The sequence below is a fragment of the Castor canadensis genome, chromosome 3, assembly GCF_047511655.1.
Source record: "Castor canadensis chromosome 3, mCasCan1.hap1v2, whole genome shotgun sequence".
Classification (NCBI taxonomy): domain Eukaryota; kingdom Metazoa; phylum Chordata; class Mammalia; order Rodentia; family Castoridae; genus Castor; species Castor canadensis.
In genome coordinates, this window is record NC_133388.1 from 125,030,156 (window position 1) to 125,051,491 (window position 21,336).

General features: G+C 37.4%; 1 protein-coding gene across 3 annotated transcripts in view; it reads right to left on the reverse strand.

The window, feature by feature from the left end:
• Nkain3 (sodium/potassium transporting ATPase interacting 3) overlaps positions 1-21,336 on the reverse strand; it is a 698,611-nt gene that overhangs the window by 65,103 nt on the left and 612,172 nt on the right. For 2 of the 3 annotated variants that reach the window (XM_074068602.1, XM_074068603.1), the window contains exon 6: positions 10,133-10,203. The exons of the other annotated variant lie outside the window; for it this stretch is intronic. In XM_074068602.1, the coding sequence (XP_073924703.1) occupies positions 10,133-10,203 (71 nt within the window). The remainder of the gene's footprint in view (positions 1-10,132; positions 10,204-21,336) is intronic. 3 annotated transcript variants of the gene reach the window in all.

The following is a 21,336-nucleotide window of genomic DNA, read 5'->3' on the forward strand; positions in this document are numbered from 1 at the left end:
GCCCCGTTTTTCAACAGTTTTCAATACACACCCTCATATTGACCTTCACATCTTATGGTATGCAATATTACTGATACTCTATCATTCTCTTTTCCTTTCCCTTTTTCCTTGAATTTCAGACAGTAGTTCCACTGTTACAAACATGTTCTACACTTGAGTTTGTATGTGATCATGCTTGTTTTTGTATATATGTTTAGTTTTTGGATCTATCTTCCCTGTGTGAGGTAAAACATACATCTTTTGTGTTTCTGATCCTGGCTAACCTCACTTAGCATGGTGTCCACCAATTACATTCATTTATCTTCAAATCCTATGCCATTATTCCTTGTGGCTGAGTAATACTCCATTGTGTATATGTACCACAATTCCATGATCCATTCATTAGTTGTAGGGTATCTGGGTTGTTTCCACAGCTTGGTTATTGTTAATAGTGCTGTGGTGAACATCAATGTATAGGTGTCTCTCCTGTATCCTGTCTTATGTTCTTTTGGGTAGAGCCCAGGAGTGGTATCACTGGATCATATAGCAGTTCTTTTAGGAATCTTCATACTACTTTCCAAAGTGGTTGTACTAATTTGCATTCTCACCAGCAGTGTATAAGGGTTCCTGTTTCGCCACATCCTCACCAGCATTTGTAGTTGTTATTACCCTTGATTATGGCCATTCTAATTGGGGTGAGATGAAATCTAAGTGTTGTTTTGATTTGCATTTCTTTTATAGCCAGGCAAGTTGAACACTTCATTTATTTACTGGCCACTTGTACCTCTTCCTTTGAGAATTCCCTGTTTAATTCATGTGCCCATTTCTTTGTTGGAGAGTTGATTCTTTGGGGCTGTGTTTTTGAGTTCTCTGTAGATTCTGGATATTAGTCCCTTATTGGATGAGTAGCTGGCAAAGATTTTCTCCCATTCTGTGGGTTGTCTCTTGAGTTTGGTGACTGTTTCCTTTGCTGTGCAGAAGCTCTTTAGTTTGATGCAGTCCCATTTGTTCATTGTTTCTCTTAGATAGTGAGCCTTTTGAATTCTGTTTAGGAAATTGTTCTCTATATCTATCTGTTCCAGTGTATTTCTTACTGGTTTCTGGAGTTTTTTCAAAGGCTCAGGCCTTATATCAAGGTCTTTGATCCACCTTGAATTGATTTTGGTACAGGGTGAAAGACAGGGATCTAGTTTCAGTTTTTCTACATGTGGCTATCCAGTTTTTCCAGCTGAAGAGGCTGTCTTTTCTCCATCATGTATTTTGGGCTCTTTTGTCAAAGATCAGATGGCTATAGATGCATGGATTTATGTCTGGGTCTTTCATTCTATCCATTGGTCCTCCTGTCTGTTTTTGTGCCAATATCATGCTGTTTTTATTGTTAATGGCTCTGTAGTATTGTTTGAAGTCAGGTATTGTGATGCCTCCAGCATTGGAATTTTTGCTCAGAATTGCCTTGGCTATTTGGTCTTTAGTGTTTCCATATGTAGTTCATGATTGCTTTTTCTATCTCCATGCAGAATGTCATTGGAATTTTGATAGGGATTGCATTGAACATATAGATTGCTTTTGGTAGTATGACCATTTTCACAATGTTGATTCTACTGATCCATGAGCTTGGAAGTTCTTTCCATCTTCTGATGTCTTCTTTGATTTCTCTCTTCAGTGGTTTACAGTTTTCATTAAAAAGCTCTTTGGTTTCTTTCATTAAATTATTCCAAGGTACTTTATTTTTTTGAGGCTATTGTGAATGGGATTCCCTGATTTCTTTCTCTGTCTGTGCATTATTGTTATATAGAAAAGCTACTGATTCCTGTATGCTAATTTTGTATCCTGCTGCTTTGCTGAAAGCATTTATGGTTTCTAGTAGTTTTTGGGGTCTCTTAGGCATAGAATCATGTCATCTGCAAATAGGGATAGTTTGACTTCTTCCTTCCTTATTTGACTCTCTTTTATTTCTTGCTCTTGTTTTATTGCTCTGCCTAGGAACTCTAAAATTATATTGAAGAGGAATGGAGAAAGCAGATAGCTCTGCCTTGTTCCTGACTTTAAGAGGAACAGTTTCAGTTTTCTCCATTTAGTATGATGTTGGCTCCAGATTTGTCATACATAGCCTTTATTATGGTGAGGAATGTTCCTTCTATTCCTAGTTTCTTCAGAGCTTTTATCACAAAAGGGTGTTGGATTTTGTCAAAGGCTTTTTCTGCAGGTATTGAGAGGATCATGTGGTTTTTGTCCTTGCATCTGTTTGGTACTATATTATGTTTATAGATTTATGTATATTGAACCATCCTTGCATCCTTGGAATGAAACCAACTTGGTCATGGTGTAAGATCTTTTTGACATGTTGTTGAATTCTGTTTGTCAGTACTTTGTTAAGAATCTTTGCATCTGTATTCATTGAAGATATTGGTCTGTAATTCTCTTTTCTGGTTGTGTTTCTATTGGGTTTCAGAATGAGTGTAATGCTGGCTTCATAGAATGAGTTTGGTAGTGTTCCTTACCTTTCCATTTCCTGGAGATGTTTTTGAGGAGTCTTGGTATTAGTTCTTCTTTAAAGGTTTGGTAAATTTCAGCTGTGAATCCATCAGATCCTGAGCTCTTCTTTATAGGGAGACTCTTTATTACTGCTTCAATTTCATTGCATGTAATAGGACTATTTAAGTGTTTAATGTCTCTTGGTTCAATTTTGCTTAGTTATATGCATCTATGAATTTATCCATTTCATCTAGACTTTCCAGTTTACTTGAATATAAGTTTTCAAAGCAGTCTCTAATGATTCTCTGGATTCCATTGGTATTTGTGGTTATGTCCCCTTTTTCATCTCTGCTTTTATTAATTTAGGTCTTCTCCCTCCTCCATTTTGTTATGTTGGCTAAGAGTTTGTTGATCTTGTTAATCTTTTCAAAGGACAAACTTTTTGTTTCACTGATTATTTGTATAGTTTGTTTGGTTTTGATCTCATTTATCTCTGCCCTGATCTTTAGTATTTCTCTCTGTCTGCTGGTTTTGGGTTTGGTTTGTTCTTGTTTCTCTATGAGCTTCTGGTGCATCATTATATTGTTTATTTGAGAGGTCCCTGTTGTTTTTTAATGTAGGAACTTATAGCTAAAAATTTTCCCCTTTAGCATGGCATTTGCTGTGTCCCACAGATTCTGGTAGGTTGTATTTTCATTTTCATTGAATTCCAGGAACTTTTTGATTGCTTCCTGTATTACTTTGGTCACTCATTGGTTTTTCAGCAGTGTGTCGTTCAGTCTCTTGCTTGAATATTTTCTGGGGTTTCTTTTGTTGTTGAAGTCAGTTTTATTCCATTATAGTCTTCTATGATGCAGGGGGTTATTTTGATTTTCTTGAATTTGTCAAGACTTGCTTTGTGTCTTAGAATACCTACTTTGGAGAAAGTTCCATGAGTTTCAGAAAAGAATGTGTATTGCCTAGTTGTTGGGTAAAATACTCTGTAGATAACAACTATGTCTATTTGGTCTAATGTGTGGAGTAGCTCTGAAGTTTCTTTGTTGATCTTTTGCCTAGATGACCTATCTATTGGTGACAGTGGAGGAGTCAGTTCTCCCCCTATCACTGTGTCAGTGTCTATCAGTCCTTTTCAGGCCATTACAGTTTTTTTTTTTCCAATGTAGATGGATGCTCCTGTGTTTGGTGCATATATGTTAAGGATTGATATTTCCTCTTGATTAATTTTTCCTTTCATTAATATGAAGTGACCTTTATTGTGTCTTCTGATTGGTTTTAGTTTGAAGTCTATTTTGTCAGATGTTAGTATAGCTACTCCTGCCTATTTATGGGGTCCACTCGCTTTGAAAATTTTTTTCCACCCTTTGACTCTAAGCCACTGTTTATTGTTTTCAGTGAGATGAGTCTCTTGTAAGCAACATATGGTTGGGTCTTGTTTCTTGCTATTCTATGTCTTTTGATTGGGGCATGGAGGACTTTTACACTCAGTGTTAATATTGAGAAGTGCCTGTTGTTTCCAGTAATTTTTATTCTCCTGTTGTTTAGTTTTTTCTATTCCTTGTTTATTTGTCTGCTTGCTCAAAAGGGTTTATTCTTTCTTGAGTCTTCCTGTCTCACTCTAGTTTCTTCTTCTATATGTAAAAGTCCTTTAAGTATCTTCTGTAGTGCTGGCTTGGTGGTTGCAAATTCCTTTAGTTTTTCCTTGTTGTGGAAGGTTTTAATTTCTCTTTCAATTAGGAAGGATAGTTTTGTTGTATAGACTAGTGTAGGTTGACAGTTGTTTTCTTTCAGGGCCTGAATTATGTCTCTCCATGACCTTGTGTTTAGAGTTGGAGTAGAGAAATAGGCTGTTATTCTAATGGGTTTGCCTTTATATGTGACTTGTCTCTTTTCTTTTGCAGCTTTCAGAATTCTTTCTTGTTCTATGTGCTGAGTGTTTCGATTATAATTCGTCTGGGGGTATTTCTTTTTTTGGTCCTGATGGTTTAGTGTTTTGTAAGCTTCCTGCACCTGACTGACTGTCTGTTTCTCAAGGTTAGGAAAGTTTTCTGCTCTTACTCAATTGAATAGGTTGTCAGTGCTTTTAATTTGTATCCCTCTTCTATACCCATGATTCGTAGGTTTGGTCTTTTCATGGTGCCCCATATATTTTGCATGTTCTGTTTGTATTTTTTTAACATTCTTTCATGAACTTTTACCTTTTGGTCTAATTCCTCTACATTGTCTTCCATTCCTGATACTCTATGTTCGACTTGCTCCACTCTGTTCACCAAGCTTTTGATTGCAATATTTATTTGGGATATTGAGTTGTTTATTTTGGATTATTTTTCAGGGTTTCTATATCTTTATTGATTTCCTCTTTCATATCTATGGTAGTCTTAATTTCATTCATCTGTTTGTTTGTATTCTCTTTGAACTCATTAATTGTTTATTCATGTTCTCTTTGAGGTCAAATAATAAATTTTGTGTTTCTTCTTTGAAGTCATTAATCATTTTCACAATTTTTTCTTTTTTGAAATTCAGTATTTGATAGCTTTTCCTTTATGCAGGTGTTTGGATCCTTAGTGGTAGAATTGGCTTTTGAGGGAGAGTGGTTGTCTTGCTGTTTCATTCTGCATTGAGATTTATGCATCTGGAGTTGTTTCTGGTTAGGGCTTTAATCCCTTATGTCCCTGTAGTTGTGGTTTTGAGGCTTTTTTCTCCTGGTGCTCCAGCAGTGTTCCTCAGAGAGGGGTATGCTTAATATGTTACTGCTTTCAGTTTCTTGTAGTGGTGCCGATTACCTCTTTTCTCCCCTCACTGAGGAGGCTGGATTTCCTGCTCTTTGATAGGGGTGCAGGGGCTCTCCTGCAGTTGCAGTGCAGAGAGTTGGGTCTCTGTGCACTGTGGGGTACAGATCTCCTAGCACCAGCAGACTAGTGGATTGCCACTCAGTGGAGGAGCTGGGATTCCTGCTCCTGGACAGGAGAGATGTAATTCCTCTGCAAGGAGGTGCAACATGAAGCTCTGGGCTTCTGTGTACCTTGGGGGAACATGGCTCCTGGTGCCTCCTGCAGAGTGGCAGGCTATAGCTTTCCTCCCTTCAGTGGGGAATCTGGCATTCTTGCTCTTTGGTGGGGGAGTGAGGTCTCTCTTGCTGTCAGGGACAGTGGGGAGTGCGGGGCCTCTATGATCTGTTGGGAGGGAAGCCTCCTGGTCCCAAAAAATACCAAGCCAGGAGCCTGAGATTCACTTGGGTGTGTAGGAGCAGGCTCCTGGCACTGAGTAGCAAGTTGAGGGTACCTGTGGGGCAGCAGAGCCAGTGGGCTTGAATCATCTGGTGCCCACAAAGCAGTGGGGGCCCTAGGGTGTACTTACATTGAGGCATAGGCTTCCAGGAGCTACAGCAGCTGCTGCAGACACAGGATACTCAAGTCTGAGTATAAAACCTAAGGCTTGCTTGCTGTCACTGGGCTACCCAGAGCCATGGCAACGGCTGGATGCACAGGAGAACCAAGCGCTTTGGACAGCAGGAATTCTGGAGCCAGTTTTCCAGGCATGGACTCCAGGAGGGTAGTGCAGTAGTGCTGTAAGCATGGGGGACCAAGCTGTCGGGTAGTGAGAGCCCTGGGACTTGATTTCCTGAACAGGCTTCCAGGAGCACAGTTCAGTTGTTCTGCTGCTGGCTCAGTTCAGGAAAACTAAGTCTGCCAGCTGCAGGGGTTCCTAGCCTGTTCTCGCCATAGGCTTTGGGGAGCACTGTTTTGTGGCTCTGCTGCAGGCTTGGCTCAGAGGAACCAAGCCTGCAAGCAGCAGGATCCCTGGGGCCTGATTACCTGCTAGCACTTGGAGTGCAGTTCAATGGCTCTATTGCCAGCTCAGGAGAACTAAGCTTGTGAGCAGTGGGAGTTCCCAGGCCCTATTTCCCTCATGGGTTTCAGGGAGCTCAGTTTTGTGGTGTTGCTTCTGGAGGAACTGAGCCTGCTGCCTGGTACCTTCTATGACCCATGGAGCAGCAGGAGCTGAGGGTCCTGCTTGCACAGGGGCACTGGTTTCCCTGGAGTTTCAGAGTGAAAGTAGTAGATGATGTGGTAGGAGGGAGCGTGGAGCTCTGAGTTCTATGTGTGCTGGGAAGTAGGACTTACCGCCAAGGGAGCACCAAGTGATGGAGCCTGGAGCCAGGGTGACTTCAGGGGTGGAGGAGCTGCAGTATAGAACCATGATTCATTCTTCCCATTCCTCCCATGGTTAGTTGCTTCTCTACTGGCAGATTTGGAGAGGGCTTTGCTTCTTGCTGCTCATGGGACCCCATGGGTGACTTTTGGGAAAAGTCTGATCTTCCTTTCCCACTAGGCTATAGGGATGTCAATCATCCGCCATCTTGCCCTTGGTTCTAAATCATCTTTTCAATGTCTCCCAGTGAAGAATTTCTTCACTAAGTGAGAAGTCATTTCCATTTCTGCATAAAATTGCCCTGGAAAGCACATTTTACACTTTGTTGTTTCTATGTATGTCTCCTCCACTAGATCATTAGCTGCTGGAGGTCAAATCTCATATCCATCACCCAGGACAGTGCCTGTACACACATTGTAAATAATCAATGAGCTGTACCCCGAAGGAAACGGACTTATTTAATCAGTAAGGCTAAGACGACTTGATATCATTATTCTAAAAAGAAAGAGACAAAGCATGAAAAGCTAAACTCCTATATGAACCACCTTCAGCCCTGTCGCAACCTCACTCCTAGCATATATATTCACACATAATACGATTGTGAGAAAATTGACACTGAAACATGAGAAATGAGGTTTCCTGCACAATTCTCTAGTATTACTGATGAATAGACTGGCCCCCTGTAGCTACTCATCTCAGGTTGAAGGTACCTGTACACATACACATGCCTGGGAATGTGTCAAGAACTCTTCTGATCTTAATGAAGTGGATTTCTCATGAAACCTGGCTTTGTACCCCATGCAGATTAAAGGGCTTTCATGAGAGTAAAACACCTGCATTCAGTCCCCTCTCTATTAATTCAGCACAGAAGGTTGGCTTTTCTCCAAGCTGTTGTGGGGTTGTGGGGTTTGGTGATATCATTGAGCTGGGTACTATGGAATCCCATGCAAAGGCCTTATTAAAAGGCATCAAACAGGCTAACAGATGCTGACTGGATCCACACAGCAATATATGTGTGGTGGGGAGGCTCACAGACACTGACCTCTGAAATTGTTTCATGCACAATGATTTCAGTTCAGGCTATGTTTGATCTTTCAGATTCTTATTCTCTTCATGGCTGAAAGGTGTTCCATATTCATCTGATGTGATAATATGCATAATCCTCCAAAGCAGAAAGTTTCTGAAGCCTGTAGCTTATGCTACATTCAGTGGAGATAGTGAGAGTTCAACAGTGAACAGAGATGTTGGGAAAATCCTTTGAGGAGATAGCGAAAACCAAAGCCTTTCAGGTGATCTTAAGAGGATGTTTTATGTGTTCTCAATTCAGAGATGGAAATTACTTCAGAGAACATAAAAGGGAGTCACTTGCCCCTGGGACTTGCTACAGAACACCTTTAAAGGTACACAGGTATAAGTGAGTCTATTCATTAAAGTCACTCAAGAAAGGAGATTCCATTATCAACATTAATCAATTGCAGTTCTTAATAACTTTCTTTACTAGAAAGACCTTTCTTACATTGCAACATTTTTCATATTGCAATTTCTCTGCAGTTATTTTTTTTCACAGTAAGATTAAGAACCCATTCATCACCCTCTTATCTCATAACAAATATATGAAGGCTTTCCAAGTCACACTAGGCATTGTTTCAGTTCTCTTCTCACTTCCAGTGCACTCATCATCCTTATTATTGTCACAACCCCTGCCAAACTCCCCAAAGCCACAAATACAAACTTTTGGAGAACATCATTTATAAGCACTCAGAAGCAAGAGTAATGATGTGGTAACTACTTGGTCCTGGGTGTTATATAGGGTAAATGTTTTTCCAAATTGGATTTACATTAAGAAACCCAAATTTTAGAACAAGAGGGCAGAACAGGCTCTGCCTATAAGTGAGGGTGGGGGTTTGGAGGTTGGGGGGCACGGGGAAGAGGTAGCCCAAACAATGTATATACATATGAATAAATATTTAAAAAGTTTTAAAAAAAGAAAAAGGCTAACAACAGATCTCTGGGAAAGAGCTACACTTTGAGGCATCAGGAGGAAGAGTACATTTGGACTTGATAGCATGAGTTTACTGTGTTATTCAATTCTCCTTTGTTTTATTTGTATTCAGTACTTAGCACAAAATTTGGTACATTGTAGGTGCTCAATATTTAGGTTAAATAAATAAAAAAGGTGTATTAAGAAAAAAAAAAAAAGAAAAAAGAAACCAAAATTTATTTAAATAGCTATCATGTGACAGGCTTGGCTCTGATTTGTGTAACCTGTGATGTATATTTCCTCTAGCTCAATCTGCCAGACTAAAACTAATTCCCTTTTCAGCAGTGGAGGAGCCAAGTGCAGACTTTTTGGGGCTTCAGTCCCCAAAGATGCTAGAGGAAGGGTGCAGATGTAGGCAGTAATACCTATAGGTATTACTTCAGCAGGTGAAGTCTTTCCTGTGTGTTTATTATATCAGCAACTGTTTTACATGATATCCTTTGTCACCATGGAATTATAGGTTGTCAGGTTGCACAGAAAGGACAGCAAGACCATCTGTGCAGGTCTACCCATCAGACCAGGTGAAAGTTTATCACACAGGAGTGAGCCAGCTCCACAACTTATTTATTTTAGGACCCAGAGAAAGCTGCCTAACTTTTATGGGCCTCTATTTCCTTATGTATAAGGTGGGAATACTAATTAGTATATGCTATATACTAATTTTCATAAGGGTGAAGTGAGATACTACAGGCAAAGTGCTTAACATGTGACAGCATTTATCTATTTGCTCTTTAGAATTTTCTAGCAGTGCAGCCACTGCTTCTGTTTCCTTGTTTTCTAGCATTTGCTCAATCAGGTGACCAAGATTTCTCCTTATCCTCAACTGAAATTGATCCAGTTTGAGGTGGGACTTTTTTGGTGGTGGTGATGACTTTTCCCCTGTCCCTTAGGGACTTAGAAAACTTGTTCTGAACTTCTTAGTCAAATATTTGAGTGTAGGGAACAATAACATGCAACTGCTCATGTGAGCTGCATTTCCTTTGATCATTCCTTGCATTCGTCCATCCTTCCCTCCATGAGTCTGTGTTGTAGATGATAGACATCTCAGAGATGTTGAGGACGGCACCCAGAACCACACATGCAGAGCTTGAATCCTAACCCATTGTGGAAAGGAGACCCCTTCTACTATACAATGCTGCCCCAAGACAAAAACTCAGTCTTCATTTCTGAAGAATGAATAATCGTATTTTTTTCAGATGCAACTGATACGAAACAACCAACTACTAATAAGGAAAATAAGATGTATGATTTATGTCTAAAATGACATAACATATCATTTTAGAAATATAAACCATGTTACCTAATTCAAATCCTTTCTAGAATGAGTAATAATAGTGATGATGTTGGGTTACATGTGAAAAGTAAGTTTTAGATATGAGTGGAATATTAAACCAATGATTAGTAGTAGGTTCAAATTACTTCAGGTTTGGTTAGTTTTGGCCAGGTTAGAAGGATTAATATTTTCTAAACCATCACACCTTTACTTACAGGTTTAACAGGCTTTAACTCAACATGATCCTGGTAGTAGGAGTGTGTATCAAGTCCACCTATGAAATCAACTGAAAATATAACAGCCCACATTGAATAAGTGTGTAAATAAAAATAATCAGAATACTAAATGTTAAAGTAAAATACATATGCATAAGATTAACAAGAATATCATTTATCCCAAAATGGAAAAATGTGTATATAGTATAATGGCTACTAAAAATATTATTCATCATCCAAAAAATGAGGAAATTTTAAGAATCATACAAATAATCTGGAGTCTTAGGATCTGAAAAATTACAGCTGTCATTGGTTTCAGTAAAATGAGATTTGTGTGTATATGTGGCTGTGCCCCCTTCCCTACATATCAAGAAGTATACTTTCTCTTCTTCTTACCAGAATCCATTTTCTTCTTAAGACTCAGTAGAAAGCTTTTTAAGAAGTCATACAATCTATTTCCATAACTCTGTATTCAAGCCACCTGTGCCTAAAAAATAGGCACATATCTTTTGCAAAAATTTCACGTTCTCCTGGACAGCGTGGAACTTGTCTTGCAGTTTTTATTGACTAGTCTTTGTAATTGTGTTTCTGATTTCTTTTTGTTCTGATAATCCTCAATCTTTTTTCCTCACTTCTTGTTTCTCTTATTCTATAGTCCACTAAAACTGTTACTTACTTTAAACAGAGCTTTGATTGTACAATCACGCCTTAATATTAACAGTTACACAGGAATATGGAGACATGGAACTCTCAAGGGTGTGTGTGCATGCTAAAGCCTCAGTGTACAGATACTGTATCCTTTGTCAGTTCAAGCAGGCATCTCAGGGAAATAAAAGTTAGAGAGAGATGAACTGGCCTAGAAGTTTTGTTGAATTCTTAACTACCTGCAGCTACCCTGGCCAGACCTTGATCCCTTCCCTCCTTTTACTTTCTGTGGAAGAGTTAAAGTAAGCCTGGGAAAATCAAATTTCATCAACCCACTGAGCAGACGTGAACTTTGGGGGTCTATGGGGCCCAGAGACCAAGTGGCAAGAGACATCTCCAGCCACCCCCTGGAGAACCGAGTTGCCTGAAACCTGTTCTTTTTCTACTAGGTGACGTGAAGGATCTGTTCACCACCTTAAGGAGAGAAGCAGTGAGAAGGTAATGCACGTGAGACATGGACATTGCATAGTGACCAATAAGACCAGTCAGTTCAGACTGTGTTTTTGTTAGATTAGATACATTCAATTGAATATTTCTAACCTTTGATCAGTGGACAGAATTTCAGAAGGATGATCACACTGATTGAAGTTAAATGATCAGTTAATCTGCAGAGCACTTTTGGAAGTTAAAGAGAGTATTAAAACATAAATATTGCATATATTGAGTTGTGAATAAAATGGTTCAGTTTGAAAACTATATTCAAAATAAAATTATTTCTAAAATTAAAGACAACATCTACCCATATGTGTCAAAGGAAAAACCCACCTCTGTAGCTTCATGGCAGTTAGAGATGGGGTGATTATGGTTCCAGCCAGCCCAGACAAAACAGTTAGTGAGACCCCATCCCAACAAAACAAGCTAGGCTTGGTGGTACATGTTGGAATCCTAGCTAGGTGGCTGAGGTGGGAGGATAGTGATCTGAGGTCAGCTGGGGAAAAAACACGAGACTCTATCTCAAAAATAAACTAAAACAAAAAGGACTAGGGTGTGTGGCTCAAGTGGTAGAGTACAAGTGAGAGTCTCTGAGTTCAAACCCCAGTACCACCAAAAAAAAAAACTCTGTATTGATCATTTGTACATTAAAATGTAATGTTAACAGGATCATTAAGTACATGTACTTTAACCTGTTTATTAATCACCTTACTTTCTAATACATCATATCATTTTGAGAAGAATATATATAGTCAATATTATTATTTTAATAAGTTTATTTATAGCCTTCTTCAAAGCATATTTAAGTGACTATTAAATTTGAAACTATTGATACCCTAAGTCAATCTGTGAATACTATAGTGTTTTTAATTGAAGAGTCTCCTTGTTAGTGTGGTTAAACCCTATGCACATTTGTTAAACAGGGATAAATGTATTTTAGCTTAAACGTTTTCCCAAGTACCGTCATTTTACTTCCCTATAACTTTCTTTGGCAAAAAGTTTACAAGGCAAAAAACCTGAGTTGTATCTACTTGTGCTTGTTTTCATCAAATGCTAATCCTGCAAAGGCTGTCTCAGATCAACTTCTTTTCATTCTGATGCAGGATATAATTTTCTCCGATTAAAAATGTGAGCTCCACCCAAAGAGACTTGTACCATGACCAGATACTGCAAACAGGAAATTATAAAAATGAAAAGTCAAATCTTGTCTAACACTTGAGTTCTTACTATGTAAATGACCCTCTTTTACTTTTGTGAGGAGAAAACCCAATGTTTTCCTTTTGTATGCTTTCAGTTATTACAGCTTACTAAATATTTAATCTAATTCTTAAGGGTGCCTTTTTGAAAAATCTGTGTAAGTTTTTCAATTCATTTTGAATGGAATGCAACTAAAATGTAGAAGATTCATTTATGAAAATACTCACAATTATTGTAGGAAACAGATTAGTTTACAAGATAAATCTTCACAGCCTGATAGATGAAGCAATGGAAGGAGAGAAAATGTATTTTTCCAAGCTAAAGTTCTTTCTTTGTTTTCAACATCACCTTTATCTTAAAAATATTCTAGCTTATTTACTCTTCACATGAGTGTATACATATGTATACACAGTTGAAAACTAGTGTCTATTTTCATTAGCAAAATATTACAGCTTTGTTGCTATGCAACATGGATTACCTATGCACCTGAATTCCAAATACATTTCTGCTTCATCAGTTTCTTAGAAAGAATACTGTTTTTGTTTTTTTACCCTTGTATTGTACTCTACCAAAATTTGTACTTCCCTAATATACTTTGTCTTTATTGTTTATTTTTTTAAGTATTTTTATTAGCATGTATTAGTGTGTGTGAGTGAGAGTTCATTGTGACATTTTCATATGTGCTTACAATGTATCTTAATTAGATTCACCCCTTCATCATTCTTCCACATCCCCCCTTTGCCACTTCTTAAAAGGAGTTCAACAGGCTTCATTGTTCATACTCGCATGCAAAGTATATCAACTATGTTTGCCTTCCTTCAACCTCTCCATTTACCCTACCCCCCTCCCACCAGTACCCAATTCTGGACAGGATCTATCCTTCATTCTTTCTTTCTTTATTTTTGCAGTACTGAACTCGGCCTCACACTTGTTAGGCACACGCTCTACCACTTGAGCTACTCTGCCAGCCCATTTTTGTGTTGGGAATTTTTGAAATAGTGTGTCACTTTTTACCCAGACTGCCTTGGAATCATGATCCTCCTTATGTCTGCCTCTGAGTAATTAGGATGACAGGTGTGAGCCACACTGGTGCCCAGACCCTTCATCTCTCAAAGTATATATTGATTGCTGAATGGAGTTTTGCCATGATATTTCACAAATTTATGTATTGTATTTTAATCAGATTAACTCCCTCTATTATTTACTCTTTCTCTATTGCTCTGCTCCCCTATTATTCAACAGCTTTTCAGTGCATTTCATTATGCTAGCTTCAAATGCAATGCATTTCAATATTGTTCACTCTCTATCATTTTTTTCCTATTCTGCCTCTTCCTGGTTCTTCAGACAGACCCACTACTACAATCATGTTCTCTCTCTCTTTGTATGTAAGTGTATATATACATATGCATAAGATCATATGTGTATTTATGTATACATTTATCATTTAAGTCTAGCTTTCATATATGAGGGAAAACATGTGACCTTTGTCCTTCTGAGTCTGGGCTACTTTGATTAACATGATATATGCAGTTCCATCCATTTACTTGCAGACAACATAATTTCATTTTTCTTTATGGCCTAATAATGCTATTGTGTATATATACCACATTATCTTAATCCATCCATCAGTTATAGGGCATCTGGTCTGTTAACGAAGCTTGGCTATTGTGAATAGTACTGCAATTAGCATGGGTGTGCAAATGGCACTATTGTATCCTGGCTTACATTCCTTTGTGTATCTGCTCAGGAGGGGTATTGCTGGATCACACATTACGTCTATTTTTGGTTTTTTGAGGAAATGCCATACTGCTTTCCATAATGGTTGCATAAATTTTCATTCCCACCAACAGTTGATAAGGGTTGCTTTTTTTTACCTGCATCTTCACCAGTTTGTTGTTGTTTATATTATTGATCATCATCTATGATCATCTACGATCAATCTATGTCATTTTGATTTTCATTTTTCTTTATGGACAAGGATGTTGAGCATTTCTTCATGTATTAAGTGGCCATTTGTACTTCTTTTGAGAATTATCTGTGCAGTTCATTAGCCCATTTGTTCATTGGGTTGTTTATTCTTTGCAGTTTTAGTTTTTTGAGCTCCCTATAGATTCTGCCTATTAATCCCTTGTCAGATGTATAACTGGCAAAGATTTTCTCCCATTCTGTAAGCTGTCTCTTTAGTCTGTAACTATTTTCTTTGTTGTGCAGAAGCTTTTTAGTTTGATATAGTCCCATTTGTCAATTTTTTCTCTATTTGCTGAGCTACTGGAGGTCAATTCAGGAAGTTATTTCCTATGCCCATATGTTCCAGTGTTTTCCCTATTCTTTTGTAGAAGTTTCACAGTTTTAGATGATATATTAAGGCCACTGATCTACTTTGAATTGACACTAGTACAAGGTGAGAGACTGGGATCTAGTTTCAGTCTTCTGGATAGAGATATCTAGTTATCCCAGAACCATTTGTTGAAGAGGCTGTCTTTTCTCCAAAGCATATTTTGGGCCCCTTAGTCAAAAATCAAATAGCTATAGCTGTGTGGATTTTTCTCTGAGTCTTCTACTCTGTTCCACTTTTCTTCAGGTCTGTTTTTATACTAGTACCATTCTGTTTTTATTACTATGGCTCTGTAGTATAGTTTGAAGTCAGATATTGTGATACCTCTACTATTGTTCTTTTTGCTTACAATTGCTTCACATGTTTGAGGTCCTTTGTGCTTCCATATGAACTTTAGGATTGGTTTTCAAAGAATCAACCTTTTTACTCATTCATTCATTGTCTCATTCTGTTGGCATCCATTTCATTGATTTCTGTCCTAATTTTAATGATTTTTTTTCCATCTACTAATTTGGGATTGATTGCTCTTTTTTTTTCCCTAAGAGTTTTAGATACATCCTCAGGTTGTTTATTCATTCTAATTTTCTAATGTGGGCATTCATGGCTGTAAACTTTCCTCTTACAACTGCCTTTGCTGTGTCCTACAGGTTCTGGTGTGCTAGCTCCTCATTTTCATTTGACTCTAGGAACTTCTTAATTTCTTCAATGATTCCATAATAGTCCAATTGTGTTATTCTATCTCCATGAGTTTGAATGTTTTTCATTGCCATTGGTTTAAATTTTACCCCATTATGGTCTGTTTGTATAAAGGGGATTATTTCAACTTTTTTGTATTTGTCAAGATTTGCTTTATGATCTAGGATGTGATCTATTTTAAAGAAAACTCCATGGGCTGCTTAGAAAGCCTGTGGGCTGCTGCCATAAGAGAGAATATGCTATAAATATCTCTTAAGTCCATTTCATTCATGGTATTATTTAACTCTAGGATATCTTTGTTATCTTTTTGTCTGCATGTTCTCTCCATTAATGAGAGTAGGGTGTTGAGATCTCCCATGATTATTGTATCTATCTACCACTTTATGCTCAGAACTATTTGCTTATTGAACTTGGGGTACCAATGTTCAGTTCATATATTAAGAATTGTTATATCTTTTTTCTGGATTGTTTCCTGTATAAGTGTGTAGTGATCTTCTTTATCTCTTCTGACTGATTTTGTTTGCAATCTGATTTTTTGATACAAAGATAAATACTCTTTCTTGTTTTCAATTTTCCTATGTCTGGTATATCTTTTCCTTTTTTTATGAATTATTCTTTATTAATGTTTATTAAATCACATTTAAATTGTAACAACAGATTTTAACAAATCCATTAATTCACATGCTAGAGTAACTAATTTTATCATCAATTCTGTTACTATTTTGGGTATGTTGTTACAAATACAAACTCAGAACTTCTTTCCAAGTTCCACATAACAATCACTGTGGGATATATGCTAACATTTATTCTTAATGATATGGCATATCTTTTTTTGACTTTTGCTTTTAGCTTGTGTCTTTGGCTATAAAGTGTGTTTCTTGTAGACAACAGATTGTTGGATCTTGCTTTTTGAGACAAGCAGAGAATCTGTATATTTTGATTGGAGAGTTAAGTCCATTTACATTTGTAGTTATGATTGAGAAGTGTTTACTGATTTCTGTTTCTACTGATTTTTTTCCAGGTTGTGCTTTACTTTTGGCATTGTTTATCTTAGGATTTTGCTGATTTATTGGGTGATCATGCTAGATACTGTTCTGGCTCTCATGGTTTTGTTAATTCCCCTTTGAGCTTGATTCCTTCCTGATCTCTTGTGTTGTGATTGTTTTTCTTCTTCTTCTGTGTGAAGTACTCCCTTGAGTATTTTCTGTAATGCAGGCTTGTTGGACGTGAGCCACTTTAGCTTATCTTTATCCTGGAAGGTCCTTGTTTCTCCATCAAGATTGAAAGATAGCTTTGTTGTATATAATATTCTTGTTTGGCAGTTATTGTCTCTCAGAGCTTGATTTATATAGCACCTTATATACTGGCTTTTAGGGCTTGTGCTGAGAAGTCTGAGGTGGTTCTTATGTGTTTAGCTTTGTATGTAAACTAGCATTTTCCTTTTTTAGCTTTTATTATTATTTCTTTGTTCTCTAAATTTTGGGATTTTAATTATGGTAGACAAGAGTTTTCTTTTCTGGTCATTTCCATTTGGAGTTCAAAATGCCTCCTGTACATGGGTGTCTATATCATTACATGGGGTTGGGAAATTCTCTGCTATGATTTCATTGGATAGGTTTCCTATGCTTTTGGTTTGTATTTAAGTTCCTTCTTCCACCCTGGAATCCTTAGCTTTGTCTTTTAATTGTGTCCCAGAGTTCTTGTGTATTGTAATCTTAGGATTTCATTTTTTTTCTTTGTGATTTTGTGCATGCAATATCTTCTCAATCTTATCCTCCATCTCTAATATTCTTTCTTCTGTCATATCTTGTCTACTAGTAATACTATCCACTGTGTTTTTTATTTGATTTATTGAGGTTTTCATTTTTAACATTTCTACTTGTTTTTTCCATAATTTCAATTTCCTCACTGAAGTTCCCTTCCATATTGCTAAATTGACTTTCTAATTTCATTTATCTGTTTATTTGAATAATCTTTCAGTTAATTAATCATTGTTAATAGTAGGCTTTTGAAATCTTTATTAGATGACAATTCATTTTCTTTAGATTCAGTTTTTGTGTTGTTATGGGGTTTTGAAGGGAGACACTGCCTTGGTTTTTCATATTTAAATTTCTATGCTGTGTTTTGTATGAGTTTCTCATTTACTTTCTTACATATGTGGAGAACATACTGCAGTAACAAGGTCAAGAATTCAGCAATAAACTAATTCTTTGAATGAGCATGGAGGAATTGGAACCCCTAAATTTCTCCCCACTAAGATTGTATCAGATCAAAACTCTGGTCCCAAGGGGATGATCTGGGAGCTTAACCCTATCTATAAGGTTGATATCTATAAGGACTGGAAATTGAGTAATGTAATTAGCATTGGGAAGGGTGGGGAGTAGGAAGGTAGGAAGAAGGGGTGAGAAGTAGGTATAGGAGAGCACTATATATTTATAATAAAAAAATAGAGAATAGTTTGAGAAAAAAGAGAAAAAAGCAAAGAAATAAAAATGATTCTGACAATAAGAATCCAAAATTTTTAAAAAAAGAAAGAAAAGAAGCAACCCAATGAAAACACAGAAAAAAGTTTATGTTTCTTACTGGAGAGAATTGTTATGTTCCCTGTGATTTGTCCAAGTTAGCTCCTCTTGCAGTGGTTGGTTAGGGAGCAGCTTTAGGGGGGCAGGGTTGCACCCTGGATTTTGTTAACATGCAAGCTGGTTTGTCCAGTGATGAAGTTTTTGCAAAGAGAGGAAATTTCTAGCTTAAGGTGCAGGTGGAAGGCCTTAGGGTGGGGGCAGCTCATACTATGTGGTTGACACACACTCAATTCTAATTCAAATAATGAAGGACTTTACCAGAATTGTTTTGGGACAATGGGGCCTCAGGCTTAATCAGAAATCCCTCTCCAAGCTGATGCCTTGCCATGGCATTCTGAGGTATGGAGAAGAAAGGTTGTTTCATCTGATAGTGGCCTGTCATACTGGGGAAGTCACTGTCCTGTCAAATCCCCACACTGTGGTTAAGGTTTGTGGCATGTGTGGTTTTTGTCCCACAGCTAGGTCTGCCAGTTTGTTGCAGGAGGAGACTGGCTTACCTAATATTTATTTCTCAACTGAGTTATCACAGCATTTAAAATAATATTAGATTTTTATATTGGATAGAATGAACACCTGAAAAGCTTACTTTGATGCCATGTATTAAATTTAAGAAAATTACATCAAGGGAGGAGGGCAGGGCGGAGAAATGACCCAAACAATGTATGCACATGTGAATAAATAAACAAACAAAAAAAAATTAAAACAAACAAAAAAAGAAAATTACATCAAAATAATCATTGAGAATAAATCAACTGATTTTCTATTGAAAGTATCTGATGAAATGATATAATACTGGCATTATAAATCGATACAATACTAGTGTCATTCTCTTAAATTCTTGAGAAATTCTTCTTGTACTAATGGATTAACATGTTAGCCAACACTTCCAGGAGGTCTCCCTGAACCCTGTCAGCTGTGGTCTGGTGGAGCTCTGCTGGTAAGGGCTGAAGCTGCTAGAACTTCTCTCCTTTCATCTAAGATTGGAAGGAGTAGGCCATCTGCTGCACCTCTGTCCAACTGTCTGGATTCTTATCAATGATTGATCTGCATACTGCCCTTGAAACGAAGATGCCAATTATGGTTGTGCCTTTTAAGAGTTGGAGAAAAGAGAACATTATTGTTGATTTTCTTAGAGATTAACCATGTGTTAAAAAGAGAATACTGTTTCTTGCACCTGCATCTCACATTCCTTAATGAGACTGACAAAATTTTGAAAGTGCTATCTGCTTACCATTCTAAGGCTCCCAATGCAAGTATTAGCAATAATATTTTATTTGAAATCTAAATAGTCTGGGACAAAGTCTAAACCAGATAGGATGCCAGGGCCACTTGGGTAAGCATAGACTGTTTCAACCACATTAGGACATATGTTCATCCCATGGCAGGGCATTACAAATGAGTCATTCTTTCTCTGCATAACAGAATTCTAGTGTGATGTAAATTTTTTCAAACTTCTAGAAAATAAGATGGCACATATAGGCAAAACTTAAGCTATCAAGATTTCAGAACTGAACAAGTCTACAAAAACTCAAACTATTAAGGAGGAATCATAGAATAGAAGGTAATGAATAAAATGAAAATATCAAGAATGCTTTATGAATGGGACACAATAATGAGGCTTTTGTGGCAACAGAAGCCTACAAGTCTACAAAATAATGATGTTCTCATACTTAAAAACAATAGTTCACTGTGTATGAATTAACACAATGAAGACTTTAAAAAAAAAGACTTAACAAAAGACTTGCAAAACAACTCAGCAGGAAAGACCTTCAGATTTTAAATAGTTTGCAGAAAGGCAGTCATGTTACACTGATAAAAACATAAGGCTAGTATGCATTTTTCAAATTCACTTTCATGAGAAGGATAGGAGAAAGTTCAGTAGAAATATGGGATGGATTTCTATGAAAAATGAGAACTAGAAGAGTCACACGCAGGTTCTCAAAGATATTCAAAAAGAGGTTTGAAAGGAAACACCCTATAAAATCTGTAATTATAGTAGAAAAGTGGGCATGCACAGAAGTTTGGGGGGAGTAGGCAACAACCAGGCACAGCCTGCTGGGGACCTGCCAAGGCCTGTGTACTCTGGTTATTAGAGCCTGGAAGGACAAGTACGTTTTAGGAAAAATTAGCACAATTAAGACTTTGCATCTACTATTTAGAAAACTCAGCTCTATAGTTATCACTGTCTATGTCATTCTCAGAAACTAAGGTGTTACATCAAAGATCTCATGGGGAGAACCCGAGGCCAGGAAAACTCTGTTGGCCATCTTTTTCTTTTTGTTTTTTTCTACGTATAATTTTATTTATTTATTTTTATTCACTTATTCACATGTGCTTACATTGTTTGGGTCATTTCTCCACTCTGCCCCCCTCAGTTCCAGGCAGGTCCTGTTCTGCCCTTATCTCTAGTTTTGTTGAAGAAAAGACACAAGCTTAATAAGGAAGACAAAGCATTTTTGCTAGTTGAGTTAAGGATAGCTGTACAGAGAGAGTATTAACATTGCTTTCATGTACACATGTGTTATGGCCCATGTTGATTGATCTCTAACTGATCTTTACACTGGTTCCTGATCCCCTTCTCATGTTGACCTCTGTCACTTTAAGGTTTCTGTATTAGGTCCTCTGGAGTGGGGACGTCAAATGCTTTCATGTTTTGGGTTTTCTACCTATTCCTATATCTCCCATATGTGCTCTCCCCTTGTCATATGACCCAAGTTCAACCATATTGCTGTATTTGCCCTAGATCTAAAGTCCACATATGAGGGAGAACATACGATTTTTGGTCTTCTGAGCCTGGCTGACCTCGTTCAGAATGATATTCTCCAGTTCCATCCATTTACCTGCAAATGATAAGATTTCATTCTAACAGGGGTGAGGTGGAATCTTAGTGTGGTTTTGATTTTCATTTCCTTTATGGCTAGAGATGGTGAGCATTTTTTTATGTGTTTTTTTGCCATTTGAATTTTTTCTTTTGAGAAAGTTCTGTTTAGTTCAGTTGCCCATTTCTTTATTGGTTCATTGATTTTAGGAGAGTTTAGTTTCTTAAGTTCCCTGTATATTCTGGTTATTGGTCCCTTGTCTGATGTATAGCTTGCAAATATTTTCTCCCACTTTGTGGGTGGTCTCTTCAGTTTAGAGACCATTTCTTTTGTTGCAAAGAAGCTTTTTAATTTTATGAAGTCCCATTTGTCCATCCTTTCTTTTAGTTGCTGGGCTGCTGGGGTTCTGTTGAGGAAGTCTTTGCCTATATCTATTAG